We start from the raw sequence: 16,445 nt of genomic DNA on the forward strand, positions 1-16,445 counted from the left end.
TGGCGCAAAAAGACTTCACCTGTCTCCCTAGTGAACGCTCCCCCGGTCTGACGCCTCAGCTCCCCGCCCACAACTCGCGATGAAGTTCGAGCGTCGAGATACAAAAATTAAGCCAAATTGAGGTCAGGATGGAGCTCTTGAGACGATATCACGCTCTACACCGATGTACAACATTCAGCGACAAGGACACAGATGAGACCTCTACAGGCTTGGTATGTGATGATACAAGGTTTGAAATTATCGAGAACCGCAACAGGATAGAACGAAAGTGCTCGTTCCCACAGTGTCCTTGGATGGTGGTACATGATTCAGCTGAAACTTCAGGAATGGTGGTATCGGTCCGTGAAAGCCAGACAAACAGGAGCAAGGTTGAGAATCAAACGTGAAAGAAGTAGGGGCGGAGGAGGCTTTCACAAGGACGCATCAAAAACCAGAAAAGGTGTGAGACCAAGCACCGCCGTTCGTGCTGCCAGCACCGATGCTGTTGGGCGTACCGGCGTTGGAAGGCGTGACGTAGTCCAGCGGCGAGTGGTGATGCGAGTGGTGGCCACTGATATGATGCTGTGCGCCGTGGTGGGGGTGTTGTGCGTGGTGTGCGTGGTGATGCTGCTGTTGCTGCTGGTGATGGTCGTGCGAAGGGTGTGGTGCGCTCTGGTGGTGTGTTTGCGAATGCGAGTGCGTGTGCGATGGAAGTTCCGGTTGGGACGAGTGTTCGTCTGCCGAGCTGTCGTGAATCCAGTGAGCCATGCTGCTGTTGCTGTGTGTGTTGCCGACGTCGACGTGTGCGCTGTCAACAGCCGTGTGCGGGATGTTGAACGAATCGGATGCCGCCGCGGCTGCTTCTGCAACCGCTGCTGCCGAAGCGTCTGCGTCTTCGTAAGCGCCGCCCGAGAATCCGTGGAGCAAGTGTTCATCGTGCGAGGTGGGCTCTTCTAGCTGCTGCTGGCGTTTGCTGCCACTTGCGAGCGCGCTGGAGTGGCCAAGACCCTTGCCCTCGCCCGTCTTTTCACGCTTGGCTGCTCCTCCGCCGGGCAGCCTGCTGCTAGGCACACTCTCGTGTCGAGGCACAATATCGATCAGGAAATCAAACAGATCGGATCGACCAATGGCACCGGCAATGTCAGACCTCTGGATGGTTCTCCTCTTGTGCTCTTCTGCAATGAGAAAGGCACGGCAGGTGAGGTCAGATATGAAGATCTCGCACGCCCTCGCAAAGAGGATGGGCGCCTCGGCCGAGATCATCTTGACCTGGTCGTCGGACTTCATTACCTTTTTGATGCGCGCCAGTGGAAGTTGGCCCTGCGTAGGCAGACCAGACTTGAAGTCGACAATGTTGCCGTCTGCGTCTCCGCCTTGCTCGACGAGGTCCATCTGGTAGCGCCAGAAGGAGGCTTGGAAGTCATCGAGGTCTTGGGATGCGTGGACGAGCGGCCCAGAAGCGGGCAGAGTTCTCGCAGCGCGGCTGGAAGAGGCACCAGCACCGCTACTCCCACCGAGGCCATGCAAGGTACCCGAGTGCTTGTGCGACTTGACGTCGTCGGATGCTGTTGAGGAGGCTCGCGATCGCTTCTTGGGAGACATGTCGCCGTACGAGGGTGGTCGGTTCTTGTCGGCCGGGCTTTATAGAGTGGAGCGAGTTACTTGGCAGAGGTATAGGAGGAGTCGGATTTGCTATCAGTCAACTTTGATGCTGTGGGTCAAGGATGCGCACAGCGATGTATGAAGTAGAGCAGTTGTCGCGATTGAGGATGGATGGTCGATGGTCGCGTTGCCCACCTTGACTTGTTCGTAGCCAAGAAAAGTTCGCTTGCCTGCAAAGTTTTGGCGAAATTTCTGATTTCTTGTGTCTGTCCCGAGTTCCGAGGCTTGCCAAACAGCGATTGCGGCTATCTGATAGTGGACGTGCAGCTGCACGACTCTGTATTTTTACGAATTCGCATGTTAGGGCAACGGAGTGAACACGCTGCTTTTCCTCCTCCCGATGCTTCTCCCTCGTCGCGACATTCTCGCTGCGGATGACTTTTTTGGCTGCAATCGGGGGAGATCGGACGCACTTCTCAGACACTCAGCCTCGGCCTCGTGGAAAAGAATGTGAGAAGCAGGCTGTCAGCGACTGTTGGAAGCAATGCCATGCGTGGTCTTGACAGAAGGCACTAGCTAGGTGTCAAAAGATGACCGCCGGAGTTGTGCGAGCGAGCCATCGACAGGTCATCTTGGACTGGGATTTGGTTTGAGCTGCAAAAAGCTCGGATTTCTAAATCCGCGTTCGGAAGCTTGAACCCGGTCGCTGTAAAATCCAAATCTGCACCTCTGAACAGGAGCAAGGCGACAGCGCAGTGACGTCGACCTGCACACTCTCCTTGCTTACTTGCTTGCAGCCAGCCTGAAGGAGAGACCATCGGAATTCTGCTTCCCGTTCCTTTCCACTTGTCTCCGTGGACGTCGAGAGTCCAGAAAACCAAGCTTTGAATTGACATGATCGACGACTCGTTGGCCCACATTGTTCAACTGAAGGTGGGTGTCGGTGCAGTGGTCGATATGAAAGGGCGCCAAGCGATCCGAGAGTTGAGAACCGTGGCCGGCCGCAAACGTCTCCTTCCTGTCGCCGTGCGTCTCCTTCTACCCTTCGAATTGAAAAGAAGAAAGCATCTGCAAATTGTAGCTGCCTAGCAAAGCCAGGATGGAACCTCTGCGATGAACTGGCGCCGGCGATAAAGACGAAACGTTGGGAATGAGGTCACTCGACTCTGGCACTGAGGGAGAGAGACCCTGGATGAGCGTCTTTCCCTTTCTTGGCACTGTTTCCAAGACGGTAAATTTTCGTTTAGTTCGTTCGGGTCCAAGGCCGACTCTGGAATAACAGGGCCGTCCTGCCCCAAAAGTGACTCAGCTCACCGTTACTGCGATGACAGCAGCACTGGCATGAGAGCACACGGTGAATTTTCTCTACGGATCAGTGCACCGTCTCGCTCATAGATGCAAGGCCAGCTCGGGCGTATCTTTTTCTGCGGCTGCCAATTTCCGAAAAGCTCTGGCCACCTCTCCGGTTCCATTGTTGTTGTTTGTCCCATGAGGCTCGAGCGAGAGAGTATGCGATCGAGCTAGACTAACGATCAAAGGGTTCGGGTACTGAAGCAGTGAGGAGGACCTCGCATCACCTCAACCGGGAGACGGTTCCGGCGCTGAGCAATGGTGTGAGTGCGAGTTAGCGTCAGCGGGAGAACGAGTGCAAGCGCGAGTGCGCTGAGATGACTGTGCAAAAAATTAGCTTCCTCTCCAGAAGAGAAAATAAGGGCGAGTGAGTCTTGAAGCGGCTATGCGTGATGGCATGGCGGTGGCACGGAGGAGGGCCGTCGGAGTTTGCGACTGTTTGCGGTTGAGACGCTGGCCGCTGCATCGGTTTGTCATGGAGTCGCTCATCATCATTTTGCTTCCTGTGGCTTCATCCGGCTTCCCTTCGGGAGGCCCTTTCTGGGGCACAAAGGGTCCCTACCTCTCCCTCTGCCTATCTGTCCCGGGCCTTTGGCTGCGTATCAGGTATCAGGAAGGCTCTTGCTGACTGGCTATCTGTGTAAAAGGTGCTTGCTATCTCTCACTGAGCTCTCCTGAGTTCTCCTCTCTCCTCTCCACCATCAACGTCTGATCTCCCCGTCGCTTCCGTAACACCTCCACGTCCAGTCTCGACTGTGTGGGCTGCTACCAGCTACTCGTTGCACCGTCTTCCCCCCTTCAAACAGCCTTCAGCTGCCAATTATACCAACTCTCACCTTACTTGCTAGTGTAGAATTTACCTCGTCGCCAACATGCTCAAGCGTGCCGTAGCCACGCTCACCAAGGAGTCGTCCGGCGAGAACGGTCACTCCAAGACACCCTCGAGCGTGTCTGCAACCGGAGAGACCACGCCAAACGGTCCTCCCTCTGCCAAGTCGACCATCGACTCGCACAGTGGTGGCTCCGAGACTCCGGACAAGAAATGGCGCCTCTCGCACATCTTTTCTGGCCACTCGCTTCCCGGCACCCGCAGATCCACCTCACGCGCCGGCAGCCTCGACGAGCCACGCCCCAGCGCCGTCAAAAAGGCACAGCGCATTGAAGAAAAGGAGCGCAAGGCCATTGAGCAGGAAAAAGTCAAGGAGAGGATCGCACTCCTTCGAAAGCAGTCCGACCTTCGAGCCGCTCAGATCGAGACCCCCGACCAGCGTGCCCGTTACGGTGAAGAGTATCCGCCCGAGTGGAACAAGCACCACGACGAGTGGGCCAACATTTCCACCATCTGTGACGACGCGCAGATCGGCGACACTGTGACCCTGCGCGCCCGTGTCCACACCATCCGAGACGTAAGCTCGCACCTCGTCTTTATCGTGCTGCGACAGCAGATCTCCACCATCCAGGCCGTCCTGGCCGAGGAGAGCGAAGTCATCACGGGTCACATGGTGCGATGGGCCAAGCGTTTGCCGCTCGAGTCGATCGTGCTGGTGCGCGGCAAGCTGCAAAAGCCACGCGAGCCCATCACCGGTGCCACGACGCAGCAGGCAGAGATCAAGGTGCAGCAGCTCTACCTCATCACTGCGCCCAAGGAGACGCTCCCCTTCAACGTCTACGATGCAGAGCTCGTGCTCAAGAAGGGCGACGACGTCGACAGCGACCATGGCGTCGAGTCGGATGGTGAAGGCCCGTCCCACGACGAAAACCACTCGATCGAGCGTCACGAAGGTGCCGTCATCAGCCAGCGTGTTCGCCTCACCAACCGCATCGTCGATCTGCGCACGCCCACCGCGCAGGCTATCTTCCGCATCAATGCCGCCATCTGCAACAGCTTCCGCTCTCACCTCGACAAGAACGGGTTTCTCGAAATCCACACGCCAAAGCTGCAGGGTGGTGCCTCCGAATCGGGCTCGAGCGTCTTTATGCTCGACTACTTTGGCCGCCCTGCCTTTTTGGCACAGAGCCCGCAGCTGTACAAGCAGATGTGCATCGCCTCGGACTTCAAGCGTGTTTACGAGATCGGCCCGGTCTTCCGTGCTGAAAACTCCAACACAGCTCGCCACTTGACTGAGTACACGGGCTTGGATATCGAGATGGAGATTGTCCACTACTACGACGCCATCCGCGTCATCGACGGCATGCTCAAAAGCATTTTCACCGCGCTCAGGGACAACTTCAAGCCAGAACGCGAGCTCATCAAGCGTCACTTCCCACACGAAGACCTTGTCTATCCCGAAGACACGCTCATCCTGCCGTTTGCGCAGGGCGTGCGTCTGCTCAAGGAGTCGGGCTACGTCGAGGAAGACGGCAGCATCCCCAAGGAGGACGAGGATCTACACACCCGCGCAGAGATCCGCCTCGGTGAGCTGATCAAGGAGAAGTACAACACCGACTACTACATTCTCGACAAATTCCCCAGCTCGGTGCGACCGTTCTACGCCATGGAGGACAAGAAGGACCCCAAGGTGACCAACTCGTTTGACATTTTCATTCGAGGCCAAGAGATCTGCACGGGTGGTCAGCGTATCCATGACATTGAAGAGCTCGAGCGCAAGATGCACCGTCTCTCGATCTCGCCCAAGGGCATGCAAGAGTATCTCGAGGGCTTCCGGCTCGGTGCGCCACCCCATGCAGGATGCGGCATCGGACTGGAGCGTCTGGTGATGCTCTATCTCAACCTGGGCGACATCCGCTACGGCACGCTCTTCCACCGTGACCCTCGCAGTCTGCCGTTGCAGAAGAACGATGCGGACGAGCTGCGTCACCCTGAGGCGAGCACCAACCCGCCGCCGTGGAAGCACCCGCGACTGGCGCTCAAGGCTGACGCCGAGAGCGAGCTGCGCGACATGCAGCCGTTGGAGAAGCTCATCGCCAACTACGGAGATGCGTCCAACACGGCGTGGCTCGACGATCGGTACAAGGTGTGGCGACACCCCGACACGGGTGCAGCGGTGGGCTACTCGCCGTTCAAGGGATACGCCATGATCATCGGCGATCCGCTGTGCGATAAGACGCAATTGACGCAGGTGGTGTCGGCGTTCCTGCAATTCATCAAGAAGGACGCCAAGCTCAAGCCGATCTGGATGATGGTGTGCGAGGAGGTCGAGGAGATCTTGGGCGGAAGGCTCAACTGGTGCTCGCTCTCGTGTGCCGCAGAGGAGCGGGTCGAGGATCCGGCCAAGAACCCTGCACGCCACGACCCCGAGATCCAGAAGAAAGTGCGTCATGCGCGCAAGGAGGGCGTCAAGATCCAGGACTACAGCTTGACCGAAGATGTGCCCGAAGACGTGATTCGCGAGACCAACGAGCGCATCGAGGACTGGCGCAACAACCGCAAGGGCGAGCAGGTGCACATGACGGACGTGCACCCGTGGCGCGACATGTCTCACCGCGTCTACTACATTGCGCGCGACTCGACGAACAAAGTGTGTGCCATGGTGGTCCTGCACCAGCTCTCGCCTCAGCACGGTTGGCAGATCAAGTGGGCGCTCGACTTCCCCGGTGCACCCAACGGCACTATTGAGCACGTCATTCTGCACGCGCTCGAGAACAACGCAGGCAGCAAGATGACCTTTGGTGCTTCGGCGACGTCAAAGCTTGTGGCCAAGCACGGATTGAGCAAGGTGACGACAAAGTGGTTGACCAAGGCGTACAACTCGCTGGCGGAGCACAACAGGTTGACGAACAAGGGCGAGTTCAGGCAGAAGCTCGGCGCGGTGGAGGACAGGGTGTACATTTGCTATCCACGACACGGTCTGTCGCCCGCGGGCATTCAGGCTATCATTGGTTTCTTTAAGCAGTAGAAGGCCCGGCGGAGAGAATGATATTGTAGATACGGCTCCAGAGGTCCGTGATGGACCTGCACTTGCGGATTACTCTGTTAATGATACCACTATATTATGTTCGTACTAGCGACTGATGCGGAGTGGAAGGTCTGGACTTCGTTCTGTTCCTGAGTCCGGGAAGGCAGAGTTGACCGTTCGGTCAAGTAGAAGTGGGATCTGCATAATTGACACGTTCTGTCGGAACATTATCTTGTCGATTCTGGGAACCAGGTGGGGTTGCGTCGGTGGGATACAAGCTCAACTGCATTGACGGCTGCAAGAGAAAGGCTGAAAAGGCGTTTGATATGAGACCGTCGAATAAGCGTCAGAATCTCAGCGAGCGAATTGCAGCGCTGCAGAATCGAGCACGTTTTATGTCAAGAAACGTGCGCCGCCCTGGTCCCTTGCGTTCTCGCACCTCGCCCTGTCTAGCTCATTCTGTGGGCTAGAATCTCACTTTCGGGGCCAGACGAGGATGGTTTCAGGCAACCCGGCCGTCCGTCGGTCAAGATGTGAGCGAGAAGGGTTGCAGGAACAAGCTCACACCTTCTTGGCAATGGTCCTTCATGCAGCCAGAAGACGGCCAGGGCCGTGTGAGGTGACGGCTTCCGTGAAATGAACCCTTACCCCAACGGCCCGCGGCCGCCCATTTCGCCGGTCACGTCCTTTGATCTCCGTTTCTTCTGGATCTTCTCAATGCACACTCACATACATACTCGGGCATACCCTCAGTGGCAAGACACGATCTCGGCTACTCTATTGCACAGATTCATCGGTCCGGCGTGTTCCGTTTGCGCCGCCGACCGTCGTCCCGCACGCCCGCACGTGGACCGCGCAGTACACTAGGTCGATCGCACTTTTGATTTGCACTACACACACCAAAACTGGCTGACGATCGTTAGAGGGGTTGCAAGAGACCTACACACATATATATACTCGCACTCAAGGTAAGTGTCCTTCCTACTGCTCGACATCCAAACAAATACGCTTGCTCAACACTGTCGACAATGGTCTCATCTTCTGCTTTCCTCGCTTTGCTTGCCGTCGCTGTTTCGGGCGCCCAGGCCGCCCCTGCGTGGGTTGTCCCCTTCTGGAACCCTTTCGCCATGCAGGCCAAGTCGTACAACTTCACGGTAAGTGGCAACTCTGGCTTCTCCTATCACTGCCTAGCTCGAAACTGACACCTATCTACGAACTCTGTCCGCGGTTCCATTGTACAGACGTACACCGGCTTCTTCAAGTATGACACGGTCGAGGGAACCACGCTCCCTGCCGTGGCTCCCAACTTTGGACTGCGCGACAACGCCACCTGGTCTGATCTCACCCAAAAGCTATTCCAGCTCAACGCCGAGGGAGCGATCAAGGATGGATCGTCGTACAAGCTGCTTTTCGCCGGTCGCCACGGACAGGGCTACCACAATGTCGCTGAGAGCAAGTACGGCACCCCCGCGTGGGACTCGTACTGGTCCGAGCTAACGACGGATGGTACGCTCGTTTGGGGTCCGGATGCCAAGCTGACCGCACTGGGAATCCAGCAGGCGCAGACAGTGAATGATGCGTGGAAGGCGATGCTGAACCAGAGCGACTCGGTGCCTTTACCGAGCAGGCTCTTCTCGAGCCCGCTTAGCCGTGCGCTCTCAACGCTCGAGATTTCCTACGACAAGATCCTGCTCTCCAACCCGAACGCCACCGGTTCCGCTACTCCCCAACATCAGCAGGGAGGCCTCGATGGACTGATCCACGACGTTTCGTCGGCGATTGGCAAGGCACTGCACCCCAAGCTCACGCCTGAAGTCAAGGAACTCTTCCGCGAAGAGTACGGCGAGCACACGTGCGACCAGCGAAGCACCAAATCGCAGCTCGCAAAGACCTACCCGAACGTCGCTTTCGAGCCAGGCTTCACCGAGCAGGACACGCTGTGGACCACGTCGCGCGAGGCTGACAGCCACCTGGATGCACGAATTCAGCAGGCGCTGACGCAGATGTGGAACGAGGCCCAGCAGGATCAGGTCGTGTCGCTTACCAGTCACTCCGGTGTCATGCAGAGCATCTTCAGAGTCGTGGGTCACTACCCCATCCACCCGTCGACGGGTGCGCTCATTCCGTTGATCATCAAGGCTACCCCTCAAAAGTGAGATGAGAGCTCGACGCTCCAAAAACGCACATGCACATACACATCCTTTCCTTTGTAGATCCCAAAAAAAGTATTAACATTCTCGTCGTGCATACACTACTTCCAAACCTTTGCGCCCTCCATCTGCTTGCTCAAGTTCCACTTTTCCGCCCTCTCGGTATCGATGAGCACGACAACCTTGCCTGAGTTCTCGCCGGTAAACAGGCGCAAGAAGGCATCCTCAGCGCCATACACGCCAAAAGTGATGTCCTCGCGGGTCTTGATCTTGCCCTCGGCAAGCATCTTGGGCATCTCCTGCATGAACTGGCCAAGCCACTTGGGCAGATACGAGCTGACCAGGAAGCCCTGGTACTTCAACTCCTTGACGACCACGTTGAACAGGTTCTTGGGGTAGACGACATCTTCGGGCTTGTCGGCGTTGTAGCCGCTGATGTAACCACAGGCAACGATGATGCCGTAGCGGGCGGCGTTGTCGATGTACGCCTCGAGCTGTTCGCCTCCGACATTGTCGAAGTAGTAGTGGATGCCTGTCTCTCCCGCAAAGGCTTTAAGCTTGGCGCGGAGGTCCTCCGTCTTGTAGTTGATGGTTTCGTCGGCGCCGAGGGAGCGGACGAACTCGCACTTCTCGTCCGAGCCGGCAGAGGCGATGACTTTGACTCCCGCCTGGTGGCAAAGCTGAACGACAAGCTGGCCGACAGCACCGGCCGCACCGGAAACGAACATCTTGTTTCCTGGCTTGAGGTCGCCGATGATTTCTTTGAGCGACATGTAGGCGGTCATGCCCGTCATGCCCGCTGCGCCCAGGTAGGTGGTGATCGACAGGCCGTTGGACAGCTGAGCCGGGTCGAACTTGCGGAATGTCGCGGCCGATTCGGCCGTGTGGATGGTGTACTCCTCGATGCCAGTCGACCATGCGAAGACAACGTCGCCGGCCGCAAAGCCGTCGACTTCGGAGCGAACTACTTCAGCAATACCGATAGCAGTGACGGGCTTGCCGGGGACGTACGGGGGCGCAAAGTAGCCGATGTCGCCCTTCATGCGGTTGCGCATGGTCGGGTCGAGCGAGATGGCGATGTTGCGAGTGAGGACGCCGCCGTTGAGAGGGGCATTGTCGAGGTCGAGCTCGGCTGAGCCTCGGGTGGTGGTCTCGCCCGGCTTGGGCAGGCCGGTGGGCTGCGGCTTGTTGAAGAGTACTTGGTGGTTAGTGACCATCTTGATTTTGGAGGAAAAGGGGTGTGAATGTGTTTGTGACAAGTGAAAGTAAGGCGACAACCAGATGGCGATCTTATATATCGGAACAGAGACAGTCAGAAGGCTTGGAACGGAAGGCGTCTCTCATGCTATGAGGCAGAAGAATCGGTCATTGACTCTGCCTCGTGGCGCACACATAGGGACTCTAAAGTCCGCGACAGTTAGAACGGCCAGAATGTTCCATTGCCACTCGCAACGAGCACCGACCAAGCTGCGCTGTTCTGCATCAGATGGTCTATGGTCTTCGATGGTGAAGCTTCGGAGACAGATTAACCGGCTAGCCCGAATCAGAAAGTTTCTGCAGAGCCCACAATGATGATGACACATCGTTCGACACACAGTCAACTCGCCGAATTCCGAAGACGCTGACCACAATGTATTGCCGGTCCTCCACCTGGACGGAATGCAATCTTGCAAAACTCCGCCAAAGCTCGCAAAGTTGTCATGTCGGTTCGACAGTCAAAGTAATCAGTTGTTAGACCGTGGGATGTGGTCCCAGCTGGCTGTAATGCGAAAGATATCGTTTCAGGTCGGAAGGCAGATCCGAGTGGAATTTAGAGCTTCTTCTCCTCCACCTCCTCGGCACGCACATCCTTGCTTCAGAATCAGGCGGCGTTCTCTCTTTCCTTCTCGACTTCACTAGTAAACCAACACGACACGATCCACGATACTTCTTTGCCGACTCTCTCGAAGCGCTCTGCTCAGCTCGCCAACAATAGCCGCGAGTGGCGTGCCCCGCGTCCCGGCATTGTGTCCACCATGTCGGATCAACCTCCGCCACCACCAGCATCCTCCAACGCGGCTACCTCATCCCCTTCTTCCAGCACCGAAGAAAGCCGTTGGAAGCGATGGGGGAAAACGGCATTCGAAAAGTCGATCGTTGTCTCGGACTGGGCCTCGGGCTATGCCAACTCGGCCTCTGCAAAGATGGGCGGGGAGCGTTTCTGGCCCAAGTCCAACGACTTCCCAGACGAAGTGCTGAAATGCGAACGCATTCTGCGCGCATTCACCGTCGACGGCATCGAGGCCAAACCCACGGCCACTGCCAATTCCACTACCGATGACGCCGACACAATTGTCGAGCACGACCCCAAGAAGAACAGCTTCATCCACAAGAAGCGCAAAGTGCTGCGAAAGATCCCTCCTGCGGTCATCAAGCGTGCCAAAGGCATCGTCATTTACACAGCCATGCGCAGCGGCATTGCCCCCTTAGGCGGTGCAGGCGGAGCGGGGCTCATGCTCGCCCGTCTTCCCGACGGCAGCTGGAGCGCCCCCTCCTCTATCAGTCCCAACAATTTGGCCGTCGGACTTCTCCTCGGCTTCGACATTTTCGACGTCATCCTCGTCGTCAACACCGACCGAGCCATGGAGTCGTTCAAATCGCATAAAGTCACGCTCGGCGCGGAAACAGCCGTAGCCGCCGGTCCCTTTGGTACGGGTATTAGCGGCGAGATGGGTATTGATCGCAGTCCTGTCTTCTCATATGTCCGCTCACGCGGTCTGTATGGAGGCGTCGAAGCCATGGCGCAGGCGTTCTTGCACCGATTCGACGAGAACGAGCGCATCTACTACTGGCCTGGCATCACTGCGCACGATATTTTTGCAGGCAAGGTGCGCAAGCCCCCGCTTGTCGATCCGCTCTACCGTGCGCTGCGCGATGCTGAAACGGGTGTCGCGCAGGGTGACTCGCTCGAACGCACCGTCTACGAGACCGTGCACGCGCCGCCCAATGTTGCCGTCAAGCAGCTGCAGCAGGAAGAATCTGCGGAGCTGTTGCAGGATGGCGAGCGGTTGAAGCTTCCACCCACGCCGGAAGAGCTGGAAGCGATGGAGGAGGCGGGCATTCCGGACGACTTTGATCTCGAGTTGGAGAAGAAGGAGCGGGAGGAAGCAGCGAAGAGGGCGGAGCAGGAGAAGAGGGAGATCATGGCGCTGCCGCCACCGCCCAAGCACAAGAGTGTAGTGGGCTATTGGCAGTCGAGAGGCACCACTCCGGGTGGGAAGAGACGCGTGGCTCCTTCGCCGTTGCATGCTGAGAGTAAGGCTGAGGAGGAACAGACGGTGGATGCGGTTGGGGAAGAGGGCAAGTTGGACATGATTGATTTGGACGAGCCGAGTCAACCGCCTCTGCCGCCTCGCCGTGTGCCGGAGGCTGGGCACGACACGCTGGCCGAGGAACTGGAAGGAACGACGCTGGATACTCCTTTCGAGTCGGCGAAGGAGCTCGGATCATCCCCAGCTGAGGATGGAGAAGCAGTGACCTTGATCGGCGCTGACCCGCTTCCCGAGTCAACCTCTCGACCAAGCACACCCGTTTCCGCCATCCCCATTGAGCTGGCACAGTCAGCAGACTCCTTGTCGCGATCAACGTCTCTGACGCGACCGTCTCGTCCCCCACGTCGTGGTGCCGCTGCTGCCAATGCTCCCCGCTCACCCACCACGACTTCCCCCACCACCACCCCTCCTACCCTTCCTACCACCTCCCCACCTCTCCAGCTGTTTTTCGACTGGGACGAAACCATCACGGCGTCAGACACACTCTCGCTCATCGCGCCTCCCGAGACGAAGCAGCTCCACGGGCCGGCGTTCCCGTCGTACACATCAGCGTACCTGTCGGACCTCTCTGAATACGAGTCGCACTTCGGAGAGCGCACGGACTGGCCGCGGCAGCTGGAGTTTCTCGCGGGGATCGATACTGTTGAGCAGGCGTCCGTAGCGCGTGTCGAAGACGGAGGCCTGTTCAAGGGTATGTCTAACGCCGAAATGCTCGAACGTGCCGAGACGCGCGTCGAGTTCCGTTCCGGCTGGGACGCATTTTACGAATGGCTGGGCGGACACTCGGACGTACGCGCCGACATCATCAGCGTTAGTTGGAGCGCTGCCTTCATCCGCCACGCCATCGAGCACCAACGGCAACCAGGGGTGATCGGGACCGTGTACGCAAACGACGTCGAGATGGACGGCGGTGTGGGCACGGGCAAGTTGACAAAATCCAACGAGGGCGCGATCCGAACCGCGCTGGACAAGCTGCGTGTCATGCGGGCTCACCACGCGGCGCCCGCGTCGGTGAGCGTGTACGTCGGCGACTCGTCCACCGACCTCCCTTGCCTCCTCGCCGCGCACTACGGCCTGCTCATGAAGCCAAAGAACGAGTTCGAAGGGTCGTCGATCAGCAGCGTGCTCGAGACCACAAAGCCGCCGATTAGGACGTTTTATGCAGACCACACGGAGTTTGTCAACTCGCACACTCCTGAACAGACGGGAGCAGCAGAGGGAGGGGAGAAAGAGGGGACGCTGATCAGGGTAGATGACTGGACACAGGCGTTGGAAGTGATCCAGCACATTCAGCTGCTGCACCAGCAGGGCAGTTCGTGATATCGATCGATTAGATGCATTGCTTAACTTGGTGGACTCTAGAGGCGACAAAGGCAATATAACTTATTCAATGATGGAACCCGAGCTTGGAGAGAATCGCTTTGCCTTTGCCCAGCTTGTCGGTGCTCGGCGCTGACTGTGGCTGCTGTTGCTGTGGCGATGCCTGCGATGCGTGCGGCTGTGAGGGCGACACGGGCCGACCCGGCAGACTCGGTTTCATCGGCACATCCAATCTGTTCTGCATCCCCGACGCCGCACCTTGCTCTGGCGATGTAGCCTCGTCGTGCTTCTTCGGCTCCAGTTCGGCAATTCTCTCTTTCGACAAGATGATTTTGAGCTTGCTAGGGGGCTGGTATGCTGCTGGCGAGCGCGCACCCGGGCTGGCAGGCGTGTCCCCATCAGACGGAGCATTGAGCTTGATGATGCGCTTTTTTGGCGTCGTCTCAACTGTCGCTTCAGGCGAAGCAGGCACATCGTCGAGCGTCTGAACGTACTGATACAGCTCGTCCTCTATCCCGTTTGTCTGACCAGACCGACCGTACACGGTACCCTTGGCGTCGTCCGGCAAGCGATAATAGCCTGCTTTGATAGCAGCTGCGACTTGGACCGCCTTTGGTGTGGTTTCCGCCGAGTCGGACAGAAGAGCGATGAGGTACATTGACTGACCCTGACCATCGGAGCGTAGAAGCTGGAGGGCGTGACGGACATACTCGTCGATGGCCCGCCATTTGGTGACGAGCAGCTCATTGGGGTCCAAGTTGGCGATGCGGTCAACGGTGGCTGCGTCAAGATCGGGAGATTCTTTCCGTGAGGATCCGTTGAGCACTTCTCCGGCTTTGACAGTAGCGGAAGCCGCTCCACCAAGTCTGACCAGCTCGGCTTGATGACGAGCTTCTGCCTCTTGCCATGCAGCGCTGAATCCCTGCGTGCTGAGATCGGTGGGGATGCCGCTGCTGCAGATGTAAAGATTGCGCTCGCCACGCGATGCTACCTTGTCATCATACTCCTGATCGAGTAGTGCACTGAGCGTCATGACTAGGGCCACCTCCAGCCCTTTCTTGTCTTGCACGTCGAGGCGGTTGATGTTGTAATCCATGATCTGCAGTGAGCCCGACTTTCCTTTCGCTGAAGGAGGGCGATACTGCGCGGCCAACACACTGGGGTCTGGCTTGCGAATCACCTCGCACACATACGCTGACTGCGATGAAGAGGGGCCCCTCTCGCGCCGCCATGAAAACTCTTCCGCGTTCCTCGAGTTAGCGTCACCGAAGTGAAACCGCCACGCTTGTTGGAATGTCATGCTGCGCTTTTCGAGTTCGACGTCGCTTTCCGGGTTGTAGAGCATGATGTGCTTACTTTTGACGCTGTTTGTGCATGGCTGTGATATGGAAGCGAGGAGGCAGTCGTTGATGAGGCCATCGAGCAAAATGGTGGCGTACTGTGTATGGTTGGTCGCTCGCACTCGTGTGTAGCTGGGTGTTTGCTTGGAAAAGTCGTTGAACTCGAGGGCAAGCGCACGCTGAGCAGAGACGTCCGGGATGGTGCCTGTGAAAGCGGTGGGCTTGGGTGTGCTTGTAGATGGGCCGCCATGCGAGTCCTTAGACGGCACTGGTGGAGCTATACTGTGGCTAGACCCATCAGAGGTGGGATATATATCGACGATCCATGGCTGGTCTCGTCTTCTTACAAAATGGAGAGTGAACAGGGCTGCGTCCAAGGTCATGTCCGTTTCGTATCCGGAGCAGAATCGTATGTTGTCGAACACGAGGAGAGAGTGGTATATGTGCAAGAGTGAAAGTGGTCGAAGGAAAGCAGAAAGGTGCAGGAAGGAAGGAGGCAAACCCCCAATAGCACTGCCATGCCAAGCTCTCAGTCGACTTTTTAAGGGTCCAATCTGCCAAAAGCAAAGCTGTGCTGCATTTCGGCAAAGCCGACTTGACGCACAGCCCGTCTTCATAGGTCTAACAAAAGGCGAATTTTCGGACTTTCCTCCACTCTGAACGAAAACGCAAAAGAGCACAACGCTTTCTTCCTCCTCCTGCCAGTCGACATCGATCTCGACCTCGACCTCGACCCCGACCCCGAACCGAACCTTGCACTTCGCGGCGAAATCTACGGATCTACGGATCCAGCAGTCTGCGCCATGCTCCAACCAGTATCACGGCGCGTCTCAACAGCACGCCCACAGAGACCGTACTCGACAGCTGCACAATCACCACGTCCACGCCAACCGCCCAAGTCGCAAGGCCTGAATCAACCAAAAGCCATCTTCTGGGGGTAAGATGCAGAACGAACAACGTCCATCATCATCGCTGATCAAATCTTGCTGACGCCCTCATTTTCAATATTGCATGCCACAGTTGGGCAGTGCTGGTCGTGATAGCCGGCTTCAGCTACTTTACCGTCAAATCGAATAACACAGCCAAGAAGCGCGAGTTCATGATCAAGCAGGGTCAGGAGCTGCAACGGCAGAAAAACGAAGCAGGAGAAGATGGTCAGGCTGTGGCATCATCTACGCCCCTTCGTGAGTGCACCTTGGAAGGATTATGGAAGCTTCAGGGCGGATACTGATAACTTCTTCTTTACCCTTTTGATGTGGCCCAACAGTCATGTCCACGACCAACCAAGAAAAATATGCACAGTCGCCGCTGCAGAGCTTGGCGGCCGCACTGAGCAGGCAGACGACGCAGCGCACACGCAACCCTGAGGCGTCCAGGTCGAGCACCAGGGCAAACGAGTGAGGACGTCAAGAACTCGTGTTTACGTCTACGGAAGCATCTTTGTCGCACCACTCTTATCGGGTGTTATAATACATACCTTACACTTCTTCTTGAAGGAACCTCAACCACTCTCAGAGGTCCGAAGAAAGCGCTTTA

General features: G+C 57.2%; 7 protein-coding genes across 7 annotated transcripts; 4 read left to right on the forward strand and 3 right to left on the reverse strand.

Moving 5' to 3' along the window:
- Nucleotides 1-423: 423 nt before the first annotated feature.
- EX895_003993 (uncharacterized protein) lies at nucleotides 424-1,581 on the reverse strand (the record flags this gene model as incomplete). Its single annotated transcript, XM_029884591.1, has 1 exon — nucleotides 424-1,581. The coding sequence occupies one exon, from the start codon at nucleotides 1,579-1,581 to the stop codon at nucleotides 424-426; it is 1,158 nt and encodes a 385-aa protein (XP_029739301.1).
- Nucleotides 1,582-3,803: 2,222 nt separating this feature from the next.
- EX895_003994 (uncharacterized protein) lies at nucleotides 3,804-6,788 on the forward strand (the record flags this gene model as incomplete). The annotated part of the gene is made up of 1 exon (XM_029884592.1): nucleotides 3,804-6,788. The coding sequence occupies one exon, from the start codon at nucleotides 3,804-3,806 to the stop codon at nucleotides 6,786-6,788; it is 2,985 nt and encodes a 994-aa protein (XP_029739302.1).
- A 1,028-nt stretch (nucleotides 6,789-7,816) lies between these two features.
- EX895_003995 (uncharacterized protein) lies at nucleotides 7,817-8,944 on the forward strand (the record flags this gene model as incomplete). The annotated part of the gene is made up of 2 exons (XM_029884593.1): nucleotides 7,817-7,942; nucleotides 8,030-8,944. The coding sequence occupies 2 exons, from the start codon at nucleotides 7,817-7,819 to the stop codon at nucleotides 8,942-8,944; spliced, it is 1,041 nt and encodes a 346-aa protein (XP_029739303.1).
- A 95-nt stretch (nucleotides 8,945-9,039) lies between these two features.
- Nucleotides 9,040-10,155, reverse strand: EX895_003996 (uncharacterized protein; the record flags this gene model as incomplete). Its single annotated transcript, XM_029884594.1, has 1 exon — nucleotides 9,040-10,155. One exon carries the CDS (start codon nucleotides 10,153-10,155, stop codon nucleotides 9,040-9,042), a length of 1,116 nt encoding a protein of 371 aa, XP_029739304.1.
- A 966-nt stretch (nucleotides 10,156-11,121) lies between these two features.
- EX895_003997 (uncharacterized protein) lies at nucleotides 11,122-13,569 on the forward strand (the record flags this gene model as incomplete). The annotated part of the gene is made up of 1 exon (XM_029884595.1): nucleotides 11,122-13,569. The coding sequence occupies one exon, from the start codon at nucleotides 11,122-11,124 to the stop codon at nucleotides 13,567-13,569; it is 2,448 nt and encodes an 815-aa protein (XP_029739305.1).
- A 510-nt stretch (nucleotides 13,570-14,079) lies between these two features.
- On the reverse strand, nucleotides 14,080-15,292 carry EX895_003998 (uncharacterized protein; the record flags this gene model as incomplete). The annotated part of the gene is made up of 2 exons (XM_029884596.1): nucleotides 14,080-14,092; nucleotides 14,280-15,292. 2 exons carry the CDS (start codon nucleotides 15,290-15,292, stop codon nucleotides 14,080-14,082), a joined length of 1,026 nt encoding a protein of 341 aa, XP_029739306.1.
- Nucleotides 15,293-15,712: 420 nt separating this feature from the next.
- Nucleotides 15,713-16,310, forward strand: EX895_003999 (uncharacterized protein; the record flags this gene model as incomplete). The annotated part of the gene is made up of 3 exons (XM_029884597.1): nucleotides 15,713-15,846; nucleotides 15,930-16,093; nucleotides 16,177-16,310. The coding sequence occupies 3 exons, from the start codon at nucleotides 15,713-15,715 to the stop codon at nucleotides 16,308-16,310; spliced, it is 432 nt and encodes a 143-aa protein (XP_029739307.1).
- Between the last annotated feature and the right edge of the window lie 135 nt (nucleotides 16,311-16,445).

The sequence above is a fragment of the Sporisorium graminicola genome, chromosome SGRAM_22 (genome assembly GCF_005498985.1).
Source record: "Sporisorium graminicola strain CBS 10092 chromosome SGRAM_22, whole genome shotgun sequence".
NCBI lineage: Eukaryota > Fungi > Basidiomycota > Ustilaginomycetes > Ustilaginales > Ustilaginaceae > Sporisorium > Sporisorium graminicola.